Consider the following 23,711-nt stretch of genomic DNA (forward strand, 5'->3'; position numbering starts at 1 on the left):
GGGACGAACGGAATCTTGTTTAATTACTCACAATTATTGATCACCAGCTCGGTCGGTAGAACCGGACCACGAGTAGTTTTGTACCTAATCAATTTAAGACTGCATGGCTAGCTAAGGACGACGCTAATTGACTAATTAGTCAAGGTTTAATCAGGGCCTGATTTCTTCTCTTCTTTTCGAGTGGCACCTAGCGCTGCTGCGTTTTGAGAGGACTGCCGGTTGTGGGGATATCTTGTTGACCGCATAAAAAAAAAGCCCACTTTAGCATTGCTGAACTGTGCTGCGCTAAACTTATTTTATAATCTGTTGTAGAAAAATGCATACGAAAGTAGAAAAAAGTTGGTTAGCCAAACATGAAAATATGGAAAAGCGGGTGAAAGAATCGGTATTGTGAGAATCCACCGCAATGACAAACGCAGCCTAACTAAAAGCGTAGCCCCATTTTTCGTCCCATTTGAGACATAGGAACTCGAAAGCATGTAAACAGAAAAACTGTAGATATTGTGGTATCATGTAGAAATGTACCTACGTGAATAGCTTGATTTCGTAGGATTGCAAATATATTACTAGCATTTTTTCCTTTAGGTTTCATTTACACAACTAGATCTTTTTAGAATAATCGTCAAGGTTACATCTAGATGTATGGAGAACATTTTGCACGAACACAAACAAAACAGAACATGATATTTGTTCATGCCCTATGAATATGCTATGTTGAATTGTTGTCATGAGATGTGGATATGATCGAAGATAGATGTGTAGGTATTAAATTGTTGTTGCAAGATGGGGCCAATCCACATTTGGCAAATGAAACCGGTCTCGGATTGAAACGTGGCACCTGACAAATGGGTCAAACCTGTCTGAAATCATGTTAAATGGTTGAATCTGCCAAATTATTGTTTTGTGAGAACATGTGCATGAAAAGTGGTGTTCGTTAAGAAATTAGTGAGAATTGTTGTTCTGTGAAAATCTTGACGCGAAAAGTGTGGTTTTCAAAAGTTTACGCTTACTTTTGGTGTGGAGCCACAATTTGGGTATACAAGTTTAGAATAAAAATTACAAGTGAACAAGCAGATGTAAATTGAAAGGAAAGGAAAAAAATATGAGAAATATCAAAAAAGTTTTTTTTGCAGCAACTCTGTTTATGCGGAATGCCTTGGCCCATGGCACTCGGCATAGGCCGTTCGGCCCAATAAAGCCCACGGGGTTTGGGAACGACCGAACGAGCCCTCCACACGCCCCCGCACCGCCGCCGCAACGAGGTCCTCCTCCACCGCCGCCGGCCGCCGCCCTGTGCTCCAGCCCCGCACCGCCGCAGCCCCACTGTCGTAGCGCTCCACCGTCGCCGGCCGGCCCCGAGGTTGTCCTTAACCGCGGCCGCCACGAAGGTCAGCTGTGCTCAGGTTAGTTGATGATTCTATCTCGAGATTGGAGTCATGAACTGCTCATATTGCTCACGAAAACACAGGAAAATTGCAGTTCATTTCTTTGAAATCGCAAACAATTATAAGTTCTTAAGAGATCATCGGTACCAATTACATAGTTACAACTTCTATCCCAAAATACTAGCTACCACATCCAAGCCTAATCAGTTCTTTTTCCCGCCACGCCCGCCGACCCCCTGTTCGATGCCGCCATTCCTCTGAAACCCCATCGATGTCAACCTCCCCTTGGCGCCGCCGAGAAGGTTGTCGCGGAGGCGTGTGAGGTCCAGGGCGCCAAGCAGCAGCGACCATAACGTCGGCGAGGCCGCCATGGCCGTTTCTTCTTCCCCCAAGCTCCCCTCCTGCTGCTGCTGCGGCAACTTGCTCTCCATGAATGACGCCTGGGTTCTGAAAAAAGTTAATTTAGATCTCGAGCTTGTGGTCTGTTAGATTGTTCTTTTGAGATGGATGTGGTTGCAGAGCTTGGGATCTACTCCGTATTTATAGTATTTGGATGGTTGGAGCAGAGCTTATTTTCACTCTTTTCCCCTGTGTGTAAGCACGCGCGAGTCAACTGAGAATGTTTGACCAGTCCTGCAGTTGGTCTGAATTATCGCGGAATGTAGCAGCGAGGCAAGGTCAAGTGGTCAACGAAGCATTATAATAAGACAAGGGCTTGAAATTGCATGCAACGGGATGAATCTTCTCGGTTCACACAATCGATCTCCAGCTGATCAGCTCAGCACAACTGGAGTGGACCGCATGAGTACTGATTTACACGTAATTAAGATTCCATGGCTCGTGAAGTGCTGGACGTAACTACTTAGTCAAGGTTTAGTTAAGGATTTCTCCTCGTTCGTCCGGTAGTGTATCCCTAGCTGCTACCTTTTGAGAAGACTGTCAGTTGTGTGGACTCAGTCGAGCTATGCGCGTCCTAAATCGTGTTGGCACATTTTTTTTTTGGGTGAAAGATCCAGCAAGGTTGGTTTTTCATATATTAGCAGGAGGGGACAACTGACAAAAGTTACACAAGGGCAAAGGTCAAAAGGGAGAGAAACTTAAAGCCCAAAAAGATCAAAGCAAAACAATGTTTCATGGCGGCTCCCATAGCCGCTTTCTAAGGGCTTTGGCATCGCAAAGGCCCACTCTTGAGCACAGTTGACGCATATAAAAGATTAAAGTCTCATTTTTCGTTTGAAACACTGGACCTCGATTTCCGGATGAAGCAAAAGCACATAAAAAGTTCCAAATTGGGCTTTGAAGGATCTCTTTGGTTCAAAGGATTGCAAATAGGAATGATTTCCTTTGTTAGGATTCCTTTGCAGTAGATTCCATCCACCCCAATCACGTGGAAAGGATTGTACGTTTTTTTATGCAGAATCAAATATCCTTTTAATAATCATGTTGTATTCAAGATACATGACACATTGACGGTCTAAAATCCTACATTTTACTATTCCTGCATTTTGAGAATCCTGCGAATAAAAAAAATGCCCCAGAAGAGGTGTTTAAGTGTAAACCGTAGAAAAAAAAAACGTGTGGGGGTTTCTAGAGAATATGCTCTTGTCATATGTTGTTGGTCATGGTCTCTTGTTGACATCATCTAAAGAAACATTCACCAGAGGAGCAACATAGCAGGTATATTAGCGCAATTGTGGTTTCCCTCTTGAGCTGAGGATCCAAATTTCTATTTCAAGATTATTTTGAGCAATTTATTGAAATATGCAAAATATTCTATTAGTTTTTTTCCCGACTTAGGTGGGTATGCCCTAGGTTCCTATGGAAACCTTGCGGAACACATGAAAAAGGGTCACATGAGTTCTACTCGGTTACAACCTGGAGTCCAACCGGCCGTATGTGTCATGGAATCCTACTCGGAGATGAGGAGATAACTGCCATGTCACTCTTTTATGCAAGAAGGGTTCCGAGGGTTTCAGACTATCCATTGGAGAACCACATGAGCCTACTGTAGCCAGGATTCCTAGCCCGTCGAGTTCCCCTAACTAGTCATGTACACCCTCTCTCTAAACACAACTGTACTCGGTGATTCTCGTATAGTAGAAACAAGGCAGGAGTGTTACTACCTAATCTTTGAGAGGTCGAACCCGGTTAAATCTGTCTGTTAGATCTGTCGGTGCCTGGAGTGTGCCACACATATAAAAAAATCACGTACAAAATACCGTACTGTTTTGAGGTATTTCCCCTCGACAATGTCTTCCGCCATGCATGGAAAAAAAAGAGCTAGTTTTGAGCGGAGGGACTCAATTTATACTCTATAAACTAAAACATGTGTATACATGTACAAATATCATATTCCGGCTAATATCAGTGTGCATCAAAGAGGATGCTTTATGAGAAGCCTAAAACGAGTTGGCTTAATTTAAAGTTTTAAACCCTTGGTCTCTAGTAATAAACTTGGCTAGTTGTGTGATCCGCCGCCACCACCTCTGCCTTCTCTGGGGTTACCGGGAGGCTTTGGTCGAGCCTTGCTTCTCCTAGTCTGCAACAACTCACTGTTGATCCGCAAATCCTCCTGCTCACAGAAAATCAGTTAGTTTCAGAACAGGAAAATGTATATAGGAGTTAATTATGTTTGCATGAAAAATATGCCATGTATTACTGTCTTATAATGCTGTAATCCGGAGTATTCTTTAGTTATCAAGAGGTTATGTAAAATTTTGCTTCGTCTTGCGAGCATGTCTTGTCTTTTTTACAATCCTGCGAAATATTCTCTCGAGGCAATTGTTTTTGTTTTGGTTTCTTGTACAACTCAAGACATTCAAATCTTCCTTTTTATAGTTATGTCTTAGAATTTCGCGTTTCAGGAAAGCCTTGCAACTGTATTTTGAGCAAAATTAGATCCAAACGTGTTGTTTTTGCTACTCCTGCTTGTGTATGCGTTGTACTACTTACAAAAATCTTGGCCGCCTCCATCTGCATGTGTGCTAGCTAGTTTGGCACAAAATTGATACTGTTAATTTCGTACTAACAAAAAGTTTTTTGGTTTTTGATTTGCATCTTTATTAGTTGACAAAAGTTACGTTTAAAACTTGAACTTGGACAACCATATATTCCCTCCGTCCCGGATTTGTGGATTTGTATAGATTCTATAAAAATCCACGTTAGTTAATTCGAATCTATAAAAATCCAATTCGGAACTGAGGAAGTTGTATAACTTCTAAAAGATCAGGTCCGAGCATCGGTTCATATGCCTTGTTGTACTTACGGAAGTCTTGCCGCCTCCGTCTGCACCAGCCGGCGTAGGATCGTCGGCGGTTCCGTCAGCAGCATCAGCATCACGACCACCGCACATGCGCAGCAAGCAGCCGGCGCAGGCCTGTGCAACGTACCGCAGCAAGGAGGACGCCGGCGCCGGCGACGACGAGGCCTCCTGCAGATCCATGGCAGCCGCCGCCTGATCACCATCTACCACCAGCAGCTTGCTCTTCTCCTCCATCATTTACCTGCGTGGAGAATTGTTGCTTGCGCGCCCTGTTATATATATGGTGGTATGCTGACTAAATGCTTTTCGTTGTAGCTTCCCTGCATGGCGGGGCAGCTAGCACCGAAGAGATCGATTTATTGGAGAAGGAGATCAAGGAGATCGAAGGGGTATGCAGTGGCATGCGATTTGGTCTGATCCACTTAAATTAGTCGTTGGTTTGGGTGGCAAATTAGCAATGGCATTGGCATTGGCAGGCAACCTACTCTGATCTGATGACCTCTGCAGCATCGCACGTACGGAACAAGTCGACTCTTCTGCCGTCAACTTACATATGTAGTCGCATATGACAGTTTGATCGGGGTATCTGGTAAGTACGTGTTGATTGATTTGATTGATTTTTTTTTTGCTATATACGACTATAGTGGGGTTGGGACTGCACGAAAATTGACCAGCTTTTATATGCAGAACAAAACGATATGGAAAGAAAAGAGAGTTCAGATTCAAAACTGAACTTTGTAATTTTGATCCACAGGTAGTGTCCAGTGGAAAACTGACTGACTCGTAATTTGGACAGAATCGAATCGGGCAGACAGAACTCGAGATGAGTTGAAGCCAATTAACGCGATGCAGACAAACGCTATAGCCTATACGGCATTCAACTCTGTGTTATGGCCTTCTGGGGCGCGCATTCAAGATTACACCAACCAGCAGCCTCGCTCACCTGCTCCTACACGCTTGCCATCTACAGTACCAGCTATTCAGCAGCAGTTGCCACGAATTTGTGCAATGGTGCGTCGATCTGACGACTGACGGCCCCAATAAATAAATTTGGATAGATGATGCATCGTGTTAAAGTTTCTTGAAAGCTGCTGTATGAATTCTGACCAGACGTCGTTGTTAACTGCACGGGCACACATGCATCTCACAGCTAGCTGGGGGGAGCAAGTGTGTGTGTGTGTATTATCTCCAGCTTCTCCAGTGGGATTCATTCGCTGTGTTTATGAACTGCTCCACCTGACGCCCTGCCCTGTCTGTTTGTCGCATCTGCACGTCGCAGTAACTACCAGATGTGTTAGGTAGACTCAACATTACTATACACACGAATACACATCTCACTTCTGATCTCTCTGTCTCTTGTCACGTCATCAGCTCAACTGCAAACCGGCGTAAGTAGTACACTAAGATTGATCAATCATCGTTGCTATAATTAATTAACTGACAATGCATATACAACCCGAGCTAGCAAGCTAACGCATACATATCTAGCTTGGAGGTAAGCTAGGTTTAATCAGTCAAATTAAACACTCACTTTGCTACAAATTGGGTTACCTGCCTGCTACAATATTGATTGTGCATCACACACACATACAGCGACTGATCACAAAACGTTTCATTGTGAATGATCCTTAGTAGCATTCATCAAACATAATCAACCATACTCACATATCTACTACTAGTACTCCATAATTAATCAGCTTAATAGCTTCAGATCGGTCAGTGACGAACTGACAACACGTCGGCAAAACAATTTACTTGGTTTCTTCAGCCTTCTTGTCCCCTCCTCGAGAATAAGGGGCCGAAGAAGAAGAAGAAGAAGAAGCAGCCGGAGCAGCATGGATGACTCCACCATTGCCGCCGGAGCCTTGTCTCGGGTCGCCACTACCAGGCGGCGCAGGTCCTCTCTTCGGGGTTCTCGTTGGAGCGCCACCGCCGCGGTCTCCCTTGGGAGCACTTGGCCTTCTTCTCGCTGTCGCCGCAGCTTCCAGCAGTGCCTTCTCTGCCGCATTCCCAGCCTTCTTTCCCTTCTGTTCCGCCGCGCCCTCTTGATCTTCTTTGGCGCCGGGAACCTGTAGCTGTGGTTGCTGATGGCAGCTGGAGGAGGAGGAATAAGAAGAGGAATGGCGATGCAGCTGCAGGCTCAGGAGGCTGCCGGAGAAGAAGCAGTAGTTGCGAGTCAGCAGCAGTGGCGAGCGGCGAGTGATGGAGGAGACCAAGGAGGCCATGGCCATGGCTTCCTAGCTCTAGCTTCCCCAATGGATTCCAAGCTAGCTTAGCTGGCTCTCCGGTCTCCACGCCGGCCGGGGCCTTTGGGCTATATAGGCTAGCTGGCTATGAGGAGTAGTTTGGGTTCGTGGTCATGAACTCACGAAGGAGAGAGCAAGGAGCAGCTACCTTTGCTAGCTTTGCTTTATTTGTAGTCGAGGACCAGGGGAGCATCGTGGATTCCTGAGTACTACGAGAAACACGCACGAGAGATCCCTTATACCCATACATGATGCAATAAGGATCGATGAAACCATGCAACCAAATGCTGTCAAAATAAGAAAAAGGAAAGGATGAAATTAACCAACCAGGCAACAACACAGGTACTATCGATCGCTTCGCTTGCCCACACATCCTCTCCGGGCAGTACATTCAGCAAAAAAAAAAACCTTTTTTACGGGCTACGGTACCACAGGAGACGGCCCAATGATCTATCATGCATGCACCGCCACATTAGCATTCACTCAGATGGACCAGGAGAGGCGGCCCAGCCCACCCCCTTACCTTGCCAAGCTCAGAATGTTCCATACACGACCGAGACCGGATAAACCCAGAGCAGGTACTCCAGCCAAGAGGCAGGCACAAAATTACTCTAGGCCGGTCCGGATTGCATGAAACTTAAACTTAGCCATATTTAGGGTCTCTCTGTACACCAGACGCCTGTTTTTGGACACAAGAATAGGCGTCTGGTTTTTTGAGGAAAAACAGTCGCCTAGTTAGATACAAGAAACTAGGCGTCTGGAAAATCTTCCGAAAGCAGTCACCTGCTAGTTTAGGCAAAATCAGGCGCATAAAGAAACCAAAATACTAAAACAGAAACTCTGAAACAGACTTCTGAACTTTGGATAAAATCACACTATGACTGCTCATTGACAAATTCCAGAAAAAAAAAAATCCAAAACAGCATCCGTCCTCTCTAGAACAACCAAATTGAGTTTCTTATGGTCTATGAATAAACTGAAAGACAAGTGCAATTTTGTGTCTTATGACTACCATTTACGCATGGTGAACTGCGTGCAATTGAGTAAAAAAAGATCAGCATTGATCAAAGGGTTGAGCAAATTGAGTACGCGATGGCGCAACCACAAATCAGCAAGTAAAGGTGCAAAAATTGGGGATGCAATTCAAAGAACGGGCATCTACAAATGCGTCTAATTATATGCCAGCTTGCGCAAAACAATTCATGCAATTGACCATGTTGTTACCAATTTTTTTTTACAGTTTCAGAAATCATAAGTGTACTTGTTTTTTGCTGATTCAAGTGGGGCTTTAGCTTCCCTTGCCAAAAAATTTAGACACCACCATGCAGATATTGATCCTGATGATATCGAGGTGTCAGTGCCAAAATTCAGACCCAAAAACACCACCAGAAAAGCTTCCATCCGATGATATCAAGGCGTTTGTAATTACAGCCGACTGCGCATGATGAAGTACGTGCAATTGGAACCTTAGAACGAGAAGTGGCAAATTCAGACATGCCAAACCCAGAAAAATCTACCCAGTGCCTAGACAAGAATAGCGACCAGATTGACAACCTGATGGCGCAACCATAAAACATCGGCAGTATAAAGATCTGTGTCAAAGATCAGACTAAAAAAAGTAACAAAGCATATCCTCTGTACACACAACCAATAATCGTCAACAAAAACAGGACACCAAGATGCAGGTCTGCAATTTTAGTCAAAGAGAAAATGCAATTGCGTTGCTAATGACAACTGATTGCACATGGTAAATTCCATGCAAATTGACTAAACAGATCAGCAATGAAAAATTCCAGGTAATGAACTCAAAATGCCTTTGATACACAAAATTGAACCTAGGACAAAATGGACCAAAAATCAGCAACTAAAGCAACAAACATCTGGGGCTGCAATTCAAGGAGTGCGCAGCTGCAAATGCGTTGGTTATAAGCCAGATTGCACAAAAATGAAGAAATATGTCAATTGAACATGTTTGTGACAAAAATTTAGAAAAAGCATACATAGCAGGCCAAAAATGAAGTTAGGTAAGAGGTTTACCTGTTCATTGCTTATTCGAGTGGGCCTCTAGCTTCCCTTGTCAAAATTTTGAAACAGCATCTACCCATCATTCAGGTACTGGCCCCCTACGAAACATAAACATATTTCAAGCTTCCATCTGCTAATTTTCAACAAAACCCCAAAAAGAGACAGACTACCATCTGGGAGCTCATCTCGATCTAACAAAACAGAACAAGCTAGGCTAGAACACCAACCCCTACCCCGCGGCCACGCCGTCAAAACAAAAAAGAAGCTCATGGTGGCTGAAGGGGGCGACAAAGGTAGGAAAACCAAGTGGAAAAACCGTAGCACCGATCAACCCACCCATATCAGAAGCCAAGATGCAGGGGCAAAAAGTGGAAGAAGAGTATTGAAGCTGCCCTACACCTCCATGCAGGGGCAAAAAGAATTGCCGTTTATAAGAGCCCTAGTTGCGCATAGTAAATCGACATGCAAAATTGATGCAATTGCAGTTTATATAAGGCAGCAAAATGAACATATGCAGGATACAAGCAAACCACGAGACTCTGTCGTGCAATTTGCAGTTTATAAGATCCCCAATTGCGCATAGTAAATCGATATGCAAATTTGATACAACTGCAATTTATATAAGGCAACAAACTGCACATAAATAGGCTACATGCAAAACCTGACACACACATATGCAATTGTAAAAACGTCAGGAACCCAAATTGCTTCTGTGTGAACCCAGAGACACAAAAATGCAATTGCATTTCATAAGAACACCGACTTTACAAAAAAAGATAAATATCTGGTTTATTGCCCGCATTCAGAGGAGACCCCTACTTTCCCTCCCCAAGATGTCCATGCATCATAAGGGAAAGCAACAAAATTACTGGGCAGCAATTAGAGTATTAAGCAACGGCAAAATGCATATGATAAGATGCTCGATTGCGAGAAGTCAAGGTACATGTGGTTCCCAGTTTCATATGGTAGCAGCAAAAACAAAAACTGATCACAACAAGGTGAAAAAGATGAGATGGTTACCTGATCAATTGCTATACTTGCGAAATTGCAAATGTGTTAAACTGCACTTTGTGCTCACAACAAGTACATGAAAAATTCATTTGCCTTTTTAATAGCTGCAGTGGCAAGAGTATAGCCGTGATGCAAATTAGAATGAAAAGACGAGGTAAATTCAAACAGATTGCATAAAAATGATGTAAATTTGAAATTAAAGTCGCAAATTCAAACATATTGCCTTTTGAAGTGGTGCATCACGTAAAGAAAGACAGCCGATAAATTTCAGATAATAGCTTCTTTGAAATGAACCACCATTCCTGGTTCTATGTTGGTGTCATGTTGCCACAACAAAATCCATTTGCAATTGCATCTTTGTAGACTCACAATTGCTAAACCGCTACTGAAATTAGAATAAAAACGCAATCAATTTTGATAGAAACATCCATAATTAAACCCTACTGGTACAGATGAAGCACAGTTGTTCATAAATAAATTAGAAATTGCAATTTGAACAGATTTGAAAAATAACAACACATGTGGTTCGGTTGAAATCAAAATGCAGTGTATTTTAGATGTCAACCCATGATTAAAATCTACCAATTAAACAATTCAAACCCCTAAAATAGTAATGGTAATTTCAGAAGTTACATCTTTCTTGTTTGAGATCTCAGGCATAAATTGTTATTCTTGTGATTGCAGTTCATCAACTAAAGAAAAAAAAACAAGAGTAGCTGAAAATGACAAGAAAATGGACAAAACAAGAGAATAAGCAATAGCCAGTAAACAAAAAGTAGAAGCTACTAGGCCATATACACCACCAGCAGTAATAAGAAAGCAAGTACCAGAAAAAGTAGAGTAGGAAACATGCTAAAAAAAGACCGCTAAGTAAACGGCTACACTCTAGCCCACTAGCTAGAGTGCATAGCCAAATAACCATTCAAACAGTTTGCCTACGGATGAAATAAAAATAGCCAAGAAGTATATTAGTAGCACCATCGATCCATGTCAATACACATGTACGGAGTATATTAGTATCACCTTACAAGTGTATTAATTGTATTTTTTTTAAAGGCCACCTTGCAAGTGAAGAAGTGCAATTTATCGAAAAACTGAGAAGGTACCTCTAGACAGAAAATGGCTACGAAGCTAAGAACAAAAATTTACCCAAATTTATAGGCACAAATTAAAATTAAATTAGACCCCTGGAAATATCAACTGGCACAAAAACTTGACACACCATCCAGCACTTGCACAAGAAGGGACTTCAATCTCGCCACATGTCTCTTATTTCCACATGCAACCATATATGTCACTATAGCCATTTCAGGAATTTCTTATATGAAATGATCAAATTGCTAAATTAAAACGGTAAGCCAATGCCATTCCACACTGAAATGGAGAAACAAAAACATCATCCATATCAACTGCAGAAATCTTAGGGATTAGCAGAATTATGCTCTAGTTTGAAACTTTGAACAGGTTAGTAGTTTGTGCATGCACACAATAGCAGCAGGGACCTAAGCTCTAATCCCTGGATTGCTCGATCACAAGAAGGAGGTCAGACTCATAGGACAGAAGCAATTCTGCACCTGGGAACCTGCAGACGTAGTAATGGTCGCCGTAGGCACCTCACCCCTGGGCATGAAGGCGATGCTGAGGTAGACGAGTGCACGCACCTGATCCGGACGCAGTAGGCACAGGTTCCAACCATCGATGGCGCCCCAGTCATGCACCACCACGAACACCTGCGTGTCACCTAGTGCAGAATTTCGGGGATCTCCCAGATCGGGAGATTTGGGGATTAATTGGTTAATAGGTCAGTCGATTACCTGGTGGAGGTGGAGGGCGACGAGGTGCACGGTGTAGGAGGAAGGGTCGGGCGGGAGCGTGGTGCCGCCGTAGCCGTGGAGGTCGGGGGCCACGCACCGATATCCCCGGGACGCCAGGTGCCACATCTGGTGGCGCCACAAGCACCAGAGCTTCGAGAACACGTGCAGGAACAGCCCGTACGCGAGGAAGACGAGGGACACAAATCCCTGGAATGCACTGCGGCGCGAGGACGGGGGACACCAGAAAATGAAGGCCTCCGCGCCAAAGAATGGAAGAACCGCTGAGCCACCAACAAAACGCGGCAGCGATGCTCCATGCCGTCGACGAGCTCGAAACCCAAACCACGGTCCTCGCCGCCAACGACCCTTTCTTCCTCCCGTGCCACCTTCCGCCGGCACGAAGGAGATGCCCTGCGGGCCACCGCCATGGGCTCCATATCCACGCCGAGGTTCGCGCTCCAGGGCTCGTGCTCGTCTCGATGATCCAGCTTCCGCGCCGAGGCGTCCTCACCGGACGGAGACAGATGTAGCCTCCGCCGTCGACGTGCAAAATCGTCTTCTCCCGTCCCCTTCCCCTCCCCACCTCGTCATCTCTCAAGCGCTCAGTGGTCAACAGGTCAGAAAAAAAAGACTACCCAGTGAATACCGACACATACCTTGATGCACATATCCACGACGCAGAAATCGCCTGGTTTGAAAAAACAAAACAGGTGCCAGTGTACAGCAAAATGGCCATATTTATCAAACATAATCACATACTTTCTCCATCTAACAAAATTTGTCTCAACTTTGACTAAATTTAAACGCATCAATACACCAAGTCATGTCTAAAAATATCTAAATTAGTCAACTCTCGGGCTTTCCTGACGACGCCTCGGGCTTGCGGACAGCAGCCAGTGCATTAGTCAACTCGCTGCCCCCGCCTTCGCCTTCGCCGTCGGTTCCGGAGGCTGGTCGATGGACTTTCCTGACGACCCCGCCACCACCTCCTTCCGTCGAAGTCGCGCCGGGTCGTTGGGGCTCCAATGGCCCATGGTCGACGTCTCCACCTGATACGCCGGCTTTCTCCGAATCCCGCGCGGCGGTCCCGAGCTCCGGAGGCGTAGCCGTGGCTAGCGGGTGGATCGTGTCGCCATGGCTTGCTGTCGTCGAGGTCGCTACTAGCAGCGCCTCCTTCTGGTGGCCCGAGGAAGACGACGACGCGTAGAAGTAGTACCGGATCATCCTGCGCAGCAGCGAGAAAGAAGAGGAAGACATATGTGTATAGCCGCTTAGCCAGTCGACTTGGCTACAGACGTACCTATACCTCAAATTATAAGGGACTGAGTGTTTAATTTGCGTTGATGAACTCTCTGTTAAGTCTGAGCGTTGGACTCGATCGATCCCTAAAGGCCCAAAGTTCAACAACTGCGTCTCTGCATATCTTTTTCACATGCACTTGTTGTCAGTGACATATGCAGGCATGCTTACGATAGCTTAGAAAGGAAAAATAAATCCTTTGTGAAAATCATATCGACCACTGATCACCCAAGTCGTACGTACGCGTCCAGGTTCAGACCAGCAGACGCGATACATACGTATGTGGTATCTCTTGCCTATACTCAATTATTGAAGAAGTAGAAATTGACCTTTTCTTTTCTTTTCTTTTAGCTGCCCGTGTTGGTCTACAAGGCCGAGGCCCAAGCACAGCCCAAGCCGGGTTGCGGGCTGGCACGGTTCATTTCGAACCGGCCCAGATGGCCAGCTATAGATGTAACCAATCAAATGTTGTGAAAACAGAAAGGATAAAACACCCCAGATTAAACACTACTGCTTACCCCACACATCCTCTCCCGGCACAACATTCTGCAAAAAATTTTATTTTACCGGCTCCAGTACAAACCCCCGAAGATGGTCCAACCTATCAGATGCACTACAAGATGGCATACTCTTAACGATGTATCAATGAAATTTTAACGATATGTAAATTTCAATGATTTTTAAATTAATGAAACGTCAATAAAGTTCAGTTAAATAGTGATGTGTTAATGAAATACTGTTTCAAAATAATAAAATTTGTTTGGATTGAAAATTGATATCGTAATAACATTTTATTGGTATTGAGATTGGTTTTAGGTACAAGAGCCGATAAAAGCGCCATGTTCCTACATTATAGCATTCGCTGCTCCGGAAAAGGTTAGCATCGGCGGTCCGATTTACACACCGGTGGCGGTAACCCAGACCGCCACTAAGCTTGCGCCACCGATGGCGGTGATGATACCCGCCACCGGTGCTAGCCAGCACCCGTGACGGTTTGCACAACCACCCCTGGTAATCCGTAGGGGAGTTCGGAAAGTGCATCGGTGGCCGTGGGAAGCACCGCCACTGTAATGGACCGGTGGCGGTGCATTACCCACCGCCACTGGTGGTCCACTGGTACATTACAGTGGCGGTGCTTACCCACCGCCACTGGTGGTATACCAGTGGCCGTTATGCCTCACCGCCACTGGTATGCTTTCGTAGCACCACTGGCGGTTCTCTGTCACCGCCACTGGTACTGCATCGGTGGCTGTGTGACGCAACCGCCACTGTACTCTACCAGTGGCAGTGAACATGAACCGTCACTGTTCTTTCCGGGTTTTTTAAAATATATTTTTTATATTAGAACATTCCTGTAACAGCAATATATCATAGCACAGCAATAGATAACAGCAATATATATGAGAAAATCACGCATCCACGAAGATAACAGCATCCGTTCACAAAACTTATTACAAAAATAAGACGAAAACTTATTACATCCATGATAGATATTCAATATTTAACATTGTACATCAAAGTTTCAATACATCGGCACAACCCTGCCTGCATAAAAATCACCGTTTTCCTTCAGGACCTCTTTGTTGAGAATGGTGGCTAGCTTCCTCTGAACATCGAACACAAGAACAGCTGGGTTGTGTCCATATTCTGATTCCGTCTTGAAGTAATCCGCCATCTGCTCGTAGGTCGTCTTCGTCTTGGGCTTGAAACAGGTGACCCAATTGCGGATGATGTACGCGCAGTAGTATCCACAGAAGACCGTCCCTTGCGGCTGTTGTATGCATGCGAAGTTTTTGTGATAGGTCATTTTCTTCCTGCCGTAGCTTGGCACCTCATAGTCAGTCAGCGCCTTTATCCACGCCTCTTCGAAGAGTGTTCCGACGGCTTTGAAGTCGCGCGGCTCATAGCCTTTCTTCCGTCGGAGTGGATCAAGATACGTCACCGACGCTTCTTCGAAAGAGAAGGCCACCACCACCCAATGTTCGCTGTTTACAAAAAGAACACACATTTATAACCGAAAAGAGAACAACTTAGTGGAACGAGAAAGAAAGCAATGGTCATGAGAACAACTTACTCTAAATGGTAGCATGTAAGAACATAACGGCGTTGCTTGTGCATTGCGAAGAACTTAGCCAGGTATGAAGTTGGCTTCTCTCTTGAACCCCATTTCCATTCTTCTAGACCGATGGTTGCTTTGCTGAACAGGAGAGGATCGGCGATGGCAACGTGTGGTTCTTTCAGGCGGAAGGACTCCCTTGTGAAGTATACACACCAGAGTCTTAACATGTTGTTGTCTAAGCACTTCTGGTTGAAGACGTGAAACAAGTCAAGGAAGTCCACGTCGAAGGTAAATTCCTTTGTCTGCAGGTCTCCCGTTTCGGCATCGTAGAAGCCATAATGCTCTGGCACTAGTACATTCATCTGTTGGCCATGTTGTGCAGAATTAGCTGATGCTGCCATGTAGTAGCCATGTAGCTCTTGCATCTCTCGCGGCAGGCTCCTTAGGTCCTTAAGGCTGACCATCGGTTGTCCAGGGTAGAACATCAGCACTTTTTTGAATTCCCTGGCCACGAAATAGGCTCCGCCGACTAAATCACCAGCTAGAGGGGGGGGGGGCTTCATATTCAAAATATCTGGCCGGTGTTCCCAATTCCCTTTAATTATTGGCGGATTGCTGGGTTGCTTGCCCGTTGACTCCAACTCTTTACTCTTCGAGTCACTGGATCTCTTGCTGATTTTGGACCCCCTCTTATTGGTGCGCCGGCGTTTCAAAAACTCGGCCTCCTCTTGATCCTTGAAGGTCTGGGAGACCTGCTTGCCAGACGCGTACTCCAGCGTGCCCGCCACAGATTTCTGTGGCACGGGTGCAGGTCGTGGTGGTTGCGAGGGTTGGCTGTCTTTACGGTGGGGCGGCGACGGATTAGGCGGCGGCACATGAGCCGGTGCAGCGTCATCATCGCTGTAGTCCTGCGCTGGTTCAAAATCAAAGCCTCCTTGCCCCGACGTTGGTGAATCCGGACGTGCCGGCTTATTGGGTGATGGGCCAAGGGGCGATGGAGAGGGAAGTCGTCGAGCGGAAGCCGGTGGAGACGCTCCGGGACACGACGGAGAGGGAGAAGGTTGGGTAGTGAGGGCAACCAACCTCCTGGGCCACTGGATGTACGTGCCCCAGCATTGCCCTAGAGTCACTAATTCATCATCAAGAGGATAAGGGACCGGCGTCTTGTCAAATTCCGAGAGCACGGAGTCCACCTGCACCCTAACATGATCCGGGGCCATGGGCGTGTTGTGCACGACCGGCATTCTTGGCATCAGCAGACCACGCGTGTCTAACGGATTCTCGGTGGATGGCATCAATATCCGGCACTTAATACTCTTATGTGCATGACAAACAAATTAACACACGTACGTTAGTGTTATGGTGTGAAGAATGACGTAATTGAGTATATATATACACTATGGTACCAGTAAGGAGCTTATCGGGATGTCATCAGATGGGCCATCAGGGTCACTCGGGAGTTCGGTGCCGGAGCCAGCACTGCTCTTATACGGTGGCGGCGAAGGATTCGGAGTCGACTGATGATCATGCAGAGTGGGTGGCCTCGGTGTCGTGCCCCGGTTGCCATCATATGTAGCAACGAACTCCTCCATAGTCTGGCCGGAGTCCCTTGCTTTTTTCAAGCAAGCAAAAAACTCCTCCCTTGCCGCCCTTTTCGCCACCTCTATTATTTCTTCGTGCTTCTCGGCCTTTCTTTTACGGCTCCGGGCTTCTTTCTCTTGAGGAAAGACTTTGCGGCGAAGGGCACCGGTTCCTAAGGCTCGAATATGGCCCCCGTGCTCATTTCTTCCTAGAGCATAGCTTAGTGGTGAATCCCACTGTGCACGGAGCTCGTCGTGGGAGCCTTCCGACTCGAACTCGACGACCTTATCCTGAAATAAGACAAAGCCGGTGCCAATTTATAAGTGAGTGTGTTAGAAGCTAAACTGAAAAAGAAGTGGCGGTTGAGGCCTTACGATTAAAACTTTCTGGTCATCGCGGATAGGCTTTAGGCCCGCCCACTGTTCTTTTGTCATGGTACTCCGCACAAAGGTGGTGGACCGGTCATGACGGAGCATTGTTGGGACAGGAGGGACTATCCCTCTTGCCGCAAGCTCGCGGTCCTCCTTCTCCCACACCGGCTTCTTTCCCTCGATACCACGACTGCCAAGGTGGTGGTTAAATTTCCTCTTGGCACGTAGCGCTGCGTACCACTCTTGGGTTGCTTTGAAATTTGGATCCTTTTCCTTCTCCTTGAACTCCTCCCATTCCTCCTCTGTGATCCTCGGCCATTTCTTATGAATCAACGTCTCCCAATCTTCATTCAAAAAATTTCTGGCCTTGGTACCCCAATTGCTCTGACCGCTACGCATTGTGGTCTTCATCGCTCCGAATACTTCTTCACGGAGCGCGGGATCAGGCACCTTGAACCTCTCCCATGCCTTGGCCTAACAATCTTCCTTTACGCTCCGCGGCACCTCGGTCCATCTTTGGTTGATGTTCGTGAACTCGCGAACGATTGCATTGCAAGTGTTGGTGAAACACGACGCGGCCCTCTTCGGTGATTTGGGTTTTCCCACGTCGTCAGTGGCGGTGACGATGAATTTCTCTTTCGTTGGCTTGTTAGACCCACGCGGCGCCTTCTTCTTCTTCTTAGAAGTAGCCTGCGACGTGGTAGCATCAGAGCCTGCGTTGAAGCCTGAAGGATCACCGCCGTCGTGTTCAGGCTCGTCATCTTGGCTATGGGCTATTGGTGTGCCCGACGACGAAGAACCCTGAGGTGAGTCCTCAGGGTTTTCTCCATCGCGACCCTGAGTTTCCTATACAATGTCCTTACATGGATTAATTTAAAATATTGAAAAATTCGACATGACCCGTACTGTAAATCTAGAAAATTTCGGCATGAACCGTGCTATAAAGCTAGCGAATTGGTCTACCCGACAATGATAACTGCATAAAAATGACCCACCCACATATACCCCCTCGGCACGATGGCCGACCCCCTAAATTTCAACGGCCTTGGCACGATGGCCGGGCCCACATCATGCATATGCCACAAAATGCATATTCAATTATATTAGCTTTCCTTTGACCAATGCTTTGACCAAAAATTATTCTATTAATATATAATTATATGACATAGATTCATATTCATTATATTCCTACTCAAGGATATTTGCTCATGGATATGATTTTGATCACATTAGTTACATATTCATTTTGAGAAGTGCATAGCTTGCATCGATCCATCAATCCACGGACGATTTGCTTTACACTTTACCCATCGCCAAAGCAAGGAAAAAAATTCCTAACCCTAGAACAGCAAACCCTAGAACATGGATCACTAAACCCTAGAACAGTAAACAGTAAACTTAAAAAAAAATCGTTACCGTAGAACTTACCTCGTCGCCGGCGGCCGGGGACCCCGGCGGTGTGTCCTCACGGCGGGGCTTGGCCGTTGGATTTTGGACCTCGTCCACGAAATCTGGCGGGCCCGAATCCGCCATGCGGCGGGGTGGCGGCGCCTCCTCCGTCGGCTCATCGCGAGGCGGGAGATCCGCCGGGGCTGACGCCGTGGAGAAGCCACGGCGGTAGCCGGTTCCACGGGTGCGAACCATGGCGGCGCGTGGCGGCGGTGGCAACGGGTCAAGGACGGCGGGCCGGCCGGGGAGGAGAAGGGGAAGAGGAGGGGAACGGCGGGTGGGGGAGGAGGAGGGGAACGGCGACGGTGACGTGGGTGGGGGAGGGGAACGACGGCGGCGGCGAGTCGGCGGCGGAGCAGGGCTTCGCCCGCGTTAGGTCAAGCTGTGCCGCTGTTGGTCTGTGAGACGCGCGGGAGAATGGTTCGAAATTTTGCTAAGTCTCGTCGCTATCTATTTATACCATGGCAGCACTAGTGGCGGTTCGAAGCATAAACCAGCCACTAGTGCTGGCCAAGGGGATTTTTGCGCCAGCACTGGTGGCGGTTCACCAAGCAAAATAGCCACTAGTGCTGGACACTAGTAGCCGGTTTGTGCTTCGGACCGCCACCAGTGCTTCTGAGAGCGCTATAGCACTGGAGGGAGCACTGGTGGCAGTTCACCAAGCAAAACAGCCACTAGTGCTGGACACTAGTGGCCGGTTTGTGCTTCGGACCGCCACCAGTGCTTCTGAGAGCCTATAGCGCTGGAGCGAGCACTGCTGGCAGTCTATATGCAAAACCGGCCACTGGTCCTGGATCTAGCACTAGTGGCGGTTCGACTGCAATACCGCCACTGATACTGATTTCTGAATCAAGTTTTAAGTTCATATTAAATTTTGTGTACATCCAAAAATTAAAATACCTGTCTTTTTGAGTGTAAACTACTAATATCATGTCCCATGCAAAATTTGAAACCTAAATACAAAAATATCATCAACCATTTATATGATTATGTTGTTCATATTCAAATTATTAATTGCTATAAAATTGAATTTTGCTCAAAATGACCTGAAATTTTGCATGGAATGTTTCTATCAATAAACAATCTTACATATAGATTTTGGTCCAAAAATTCAAAAAAATGCACCTTAGTTCTTCATTTTTTTCACATTGCATGTTCATTTTCGAACCATCTAGGGTAAATCTCTCAGAAACCATTCAACCACATGAACCAAATGTGACATGTTTTTTTTGTTTGAACTTGAATTTTTCTATGGGTGTTCTATAGCAATAGGGAAGTGTCCACACCAAATTTGACAATGTTTTGAGAAAATTGAATTTTATAGATTTTTTGTAGCACAAAAGCCACACATAATGACACTTAATCATAGAAATTAGGGTATATAACCTTTGAATTTATGGTTCAAAAGTTTATTGAGAATAAAAAATCTTATTATACACATAAAAAACAGGTGGTGTATTTATTTAAAACCCAAAGAATATATTATGAATTTAATAGCTTATTGGAAATTCGTCACCAGTGGTGGTTTATGTCGTGAGAACCGCCACTGATATGTGGTACACAAACTTAGGGTCTCCAATGCTCCTACGTATCATACTAGTGACTGGTTTCTTTGCGAGCACCGCCACTAGTGCTCCATGCTAGTGGCGGTTCCCTGCGTAGCACCGCCACTAGTGCTCCTCCGCGCGAGGGGAATTTTTGCGCAAGCACTGGTGGCTGTTTGCTGCGGTTACAATTTTCCATTCAAAAGCATCGTTAAACATCAACTACGAAAAGATACACAAATATTAAACTATTCCACAATCTTGTCCTTCTTCTTCTTTCCACTCTTCTCCTTCCTCTTATATGTTAGGGTCTCGCTGTGGCCGCTTCTAGCGTATGCCTCCTCTCTTGCCTCAGGTCTTGACTTCTTCTTTGTCTGGATTGTCTGTGATGCTTCTTCTTCTTCTTGCTTTGACATTGGATCAGGAAAACCTTCATAGTCTTGTTGTGAAGTAACTCCGTCGATGCCAACTATGCTTCTTTTTCCTCTCCTTACGACAACACGGTTCTTGCTTGTCGGGTCGTCGATGAATAAAACTTGTTTGCATTTTGTAGCAAACTGCCATGGTTCCCATCTTGCCGGGATTTTCTTCACGTCCACTTTATGACGAGGAACCTCACGAGGCAGGGTCATTGTTGTGAATCTATGATCTTCTTGTCTGACATCACGTGCCCATCTGACACGGAACATGGGGATGGTGGTGAAGGTGTAGTCAAACTCCCAGATCTCTTTGATCACGCCATAGTACGCTTCTGTAGTGCCTTGGTTATCAGAACTAGTCTCAGCAACCAGCACTATACTGCTATTTTGGTAACTGCTCTTACGATCTTGATCCTTGGTGTAGTACGTATACCCGTATTGTGTACGACTGGTAAGTCACTACGCAGCCGTCGGGTAGCCGCGAAAACTTTTGAGCGGTCCTTTCTTCTTTATTTGCCGCCACCCTGGCATACCAAAAACTCTTGAGCCACATGGATGTTGCATTGTGGGTCTTGTGTATCCAATCAGCACTCCTGTTAGGGTATTGGTTTTCAAGTTCTTCCATATGCATGTCGATGAAAGGCTGGACCTCGTACATATGTTGCAGCACCATTGTATGTGCTCTCATATAGTCATCCTCTCTCCCCGATGAATACATCCAGAACCTTCCGGCCAAGCCCACCTTCACCTTCTAGTTTGCCCTTATGTCGTGATTCGGGTACTCCTATGGGTTTGCGATCCGCCAACCAAACAGTGGCGTACTCCACACACTCTTCCTCATGGTAGCCTTGCATGATGCTACCTTCCGGATGCCCTCTGTTACGAACATACCGCTTCAACACCCTGTTGTATCGTTCGGGCCCATACATGTTGTGCAGAAAGGAGGGCCCTAGTAGGATTATCTCGTCGGTGATATGGACCATCAGATGTACCATGATATCGAAGAATGTTGGAGGGAAGAACATCTCACATTCACACAAAATTTGTATCATTGAATCCTTCAGCTGGAGGCAGCGTTCCACCGTGATGGATTTTTGTCCGATTGAGTCAAAGAAGTCACAAAGCTTCATCGCCGTCTCTCTGACCCATGGCTCCGTGGCACCTCTTACTGCAACTGGAAGTAACTGTGTGATAATCACGTGGCAGTCATGAGACTTCATGCCAACAAGCTTGTGACTCTTCATGTCAACGAGTCTCTTGATGTTGGACGAGTAGTTGGATGGAACTTTTATGATGTGGAGACACTGGCACATTCTGTGTAACTCGGCTTTGCTCAAGGTGTAACACGCAGGTTTACATCGTGTCGTTACCGTGACTTCACCATTGTGGTCTTCCGGTGACTCTTCCTCTACCGCCCACAGCTTCTTCCTTATGCACAAGAACTCCAGGTCCTTCCGTGCCTTTGGCCCATCTTTTGTCTTAGCTGCATTGTTCATTAGCAAGCCTAACAAGCTGTCGCACACGTTCTTCTCGACGTGCATGACATCTATGGTGTGACGGCTTTGTAAGAATTTCCAGTAAAGCAGGTCCCAAAACACCGACCTCCTTTTCCGCATAGGTCCATCGCCATCCTTCTCTTTCGCTTGCGGATTTGCTTTCCCGGCAACAACTTCCAAGTTCCTAACAATTTCATAGATTTCGTGCCCAGTCTTTTCCCTGGGCTTCGGGTGAGGCTCTGTCCTCCCATTGAAGTTTTTCTTGTCCTTCCTCCATAGGTCATCGCGTTGCAACCACTTTCGGTGTCCCATGTACACAATCTTCTATGAAACTGGCAGCCTCTGTGAGTTCGTTTCATCCCCGCACTTTGTACACACTTTGTACCCATGTGTGCGTTGGCAAGATGAGTTCCCGTTCGCAGGGTAGTCATGCACACATGTCAGCAGAGCTGCCTGAAGGGTGAACTCCTCCTTCTTGTGAGCGTCCCAAACCTTTCGGCCCGTACTCCAAAATATCCGTGAATCCCGAGTCCACGATGTTTTATTTTGCCTTCATTCCGAGAAGTTCGAGTGTTACTTCCAGCATACTTTTGTCCGACCCTGCATTTTCATACAACGGCGTCTCTGCGTCCTCCCTCAGCTTCTCGAATTTACGGGACACTAACTCATCGTCAGCGTCATCTAACTATTTACGCAGGTGCACATCATCTAGCATTTTGGCCATCCTGCCTTACGAAACTTCTTGATCTTCAGCACGGCATGGTTCGTCGGGTGGATCATCATGCTGCATGTTCTCCATTTCTGGGTCGCTTTCAACTTCAATGGCATCCTCGCCGTGACAAGTCCAACGTGAATAACCCAACACAAAACCGTGGAGGAGCAAGTGCAACTCCACATCACTTGGCAGAAGCATCATTTTGTTACGACAAATGCTACATGGACAACATGTCATGTCGTCCTCTTTTCTCAGCATATGTTCCATGGCGACATCAGTGAAGTCCTTCAGTTCTTATCCACTCTTCGCAATTTCTTGTCTCCTCGTACATCCAAGCACGGCTCATCGAGCTAAAACACGATAAACAAACATAAATCAAGTTACATATAGTATCACACAAAATTTCGGCATGACCTTTGCTATAAAATTTACAAATTTTGCAAAAAATTGCCAAATAAACACCCACCCACACCCACATTTGAACACAAACGGCACGATGACCCGTATACATGTACAAACAAAAATATTCACAAATACGGCACGATGGCAGCGGAACATGCACATTCAACACATATTTTATTGAGAGAGAGCAGCTTAATTAATCACAGAGGGGAGCAGAGAGAGAGAGGGGACCAGAGAGACAAAGGGGAGGGGGGGCGCGTGCAGCAACCAGAGAGACGACAGAGGGGAGGGAGAAACGGAGCTAGGAGAAGAGTGGGGGATCTCCCAAGCAAGTGGGCCGGCCGGGACAGCTCCTGGAGAGAGATCAAGCTCTCCCGGCCGCCGGCGCCATTTCAGCCACATCGAGAAAGAAGAGAAGAGAGGAAGGAGTTAGAGGAAAGGAGAGGGAGAGGAGGAAGAAGGAGAGGGAAAGGGAGCAACCTTCTAGCCGCCGGCGCCATGGAATTTTGACAGAGCTTCGTCGTCGTCTGTGTGCTCAGGAGCCGCAGCTGGTCCAGAGACGCACGAGATGAGGAAGATAAGCCACAATAACTTTGCTTTATAGATAACTTACCAGTGGCGGTTCAAAGAATC

General features: G+C 46.2%; 2 protein-coding genes across 2 annotated transcripts; both read right to left on the reverse strand.

The window, feature by feature from the left end:
• Positions 1-3,559: 3,559 nt before the first annotated feature.
• LOC100837576 lies at positions 3,560-5,147 on the reverse strand. Its single transcript, XM_003571379.4, has 2 exons — positions 4,651-5,147; positions 3,560-3,957 (listed from the first exon to the last, which is right to left on the reverse strand). Exons 1-2 carry the CDS (start codon positions 4,882-4,884, stop codon positions 3,844-3,846), a joined length of 348 nt encoding a protein of 115 aa, XP_003571427.2. The 5' UTR covers positions 4,885-5,147; the 3' UTR covers positions 3,560-3,843.
• A 924-nt stretch (positions 5,148-6,071) lies between these two features.
• Positions 6,072-13,123, reverse strand: LOC112271640. Its single transcript, XM_024461365.1, has 5 exons — positions 12,595-13,123; positions 12,400-12,431; positions 11,744-11,998; positions 11,543-11,659; positions 6,072-6,884 (listed from the first exon to the last, which is right to left on the reverse strand). The coding sequence occupies exons 1-5, from the start codon at positions 12,998-13,000 to the stop codon at positions 6,399-6,401; spliced, it is 1,296 nt and encodes a 431-aa protein (XP_024317133.1). The 5' UTR covers positions 13,001-13,123; the 3' UTR covers positions 6,072-6,398.
• Positions 13,124-23,711: the final 10,588 nt, after the last annotated feature.

This window comes from Brachypodium distachyon, chromosome 3 (assembly GCF_000005505.3).
Source record: "Brachypodium distachyon strain Bd21 chromosome 3, Brachypodium_distachyon_v3.0, whole genome shotgun sequence".
NCBI classification, from domain to species: domain Eukaryota; kingdom Viridiplantae; phylum Streptophyta; class Magnoliopsida; order Poales; family Poaceae; genus Brachypodium; species Brachypodium distachyon.

Coding starts and splice junctions, on each gene's coding strand:
- LOC100837576 (XM_003571379.4), bottom strand. CDS start 4,884: ATGATGGAGGAGAAGAGCAAGCTGCTGGTGGTAGATGGTGATCAGGCG. Junction 3,958..4,650: donor ACGGAGGCGGCAAGACTTCC/GTAAGTACAACA, acceptor TTCTGTGAGCAG/GAGGATTTGCGGATCAACAG.
- LOC112271640 (XM_024461365.1), bottom strand. CDS start 13,000: ATGTCTTCCTCTTCTTTCTCGCTGCTGCGCAGGATGATCCGGTACTAC. Junction 11,999..12,399: donor TCGTGGATATGTGCATCAAG/GTATGTGTCGGT, acceptor TTTGGCGCGGAG/GCCTTCATTTTCTGGTGTCC. Junction 6,885..11,542: donor CCTTCATGCCCAGGGGTGAG/GTGCCTACGGCG, acceptor AGCTAGAGCTAG/GAAGCCATGGCCATGGCCTC.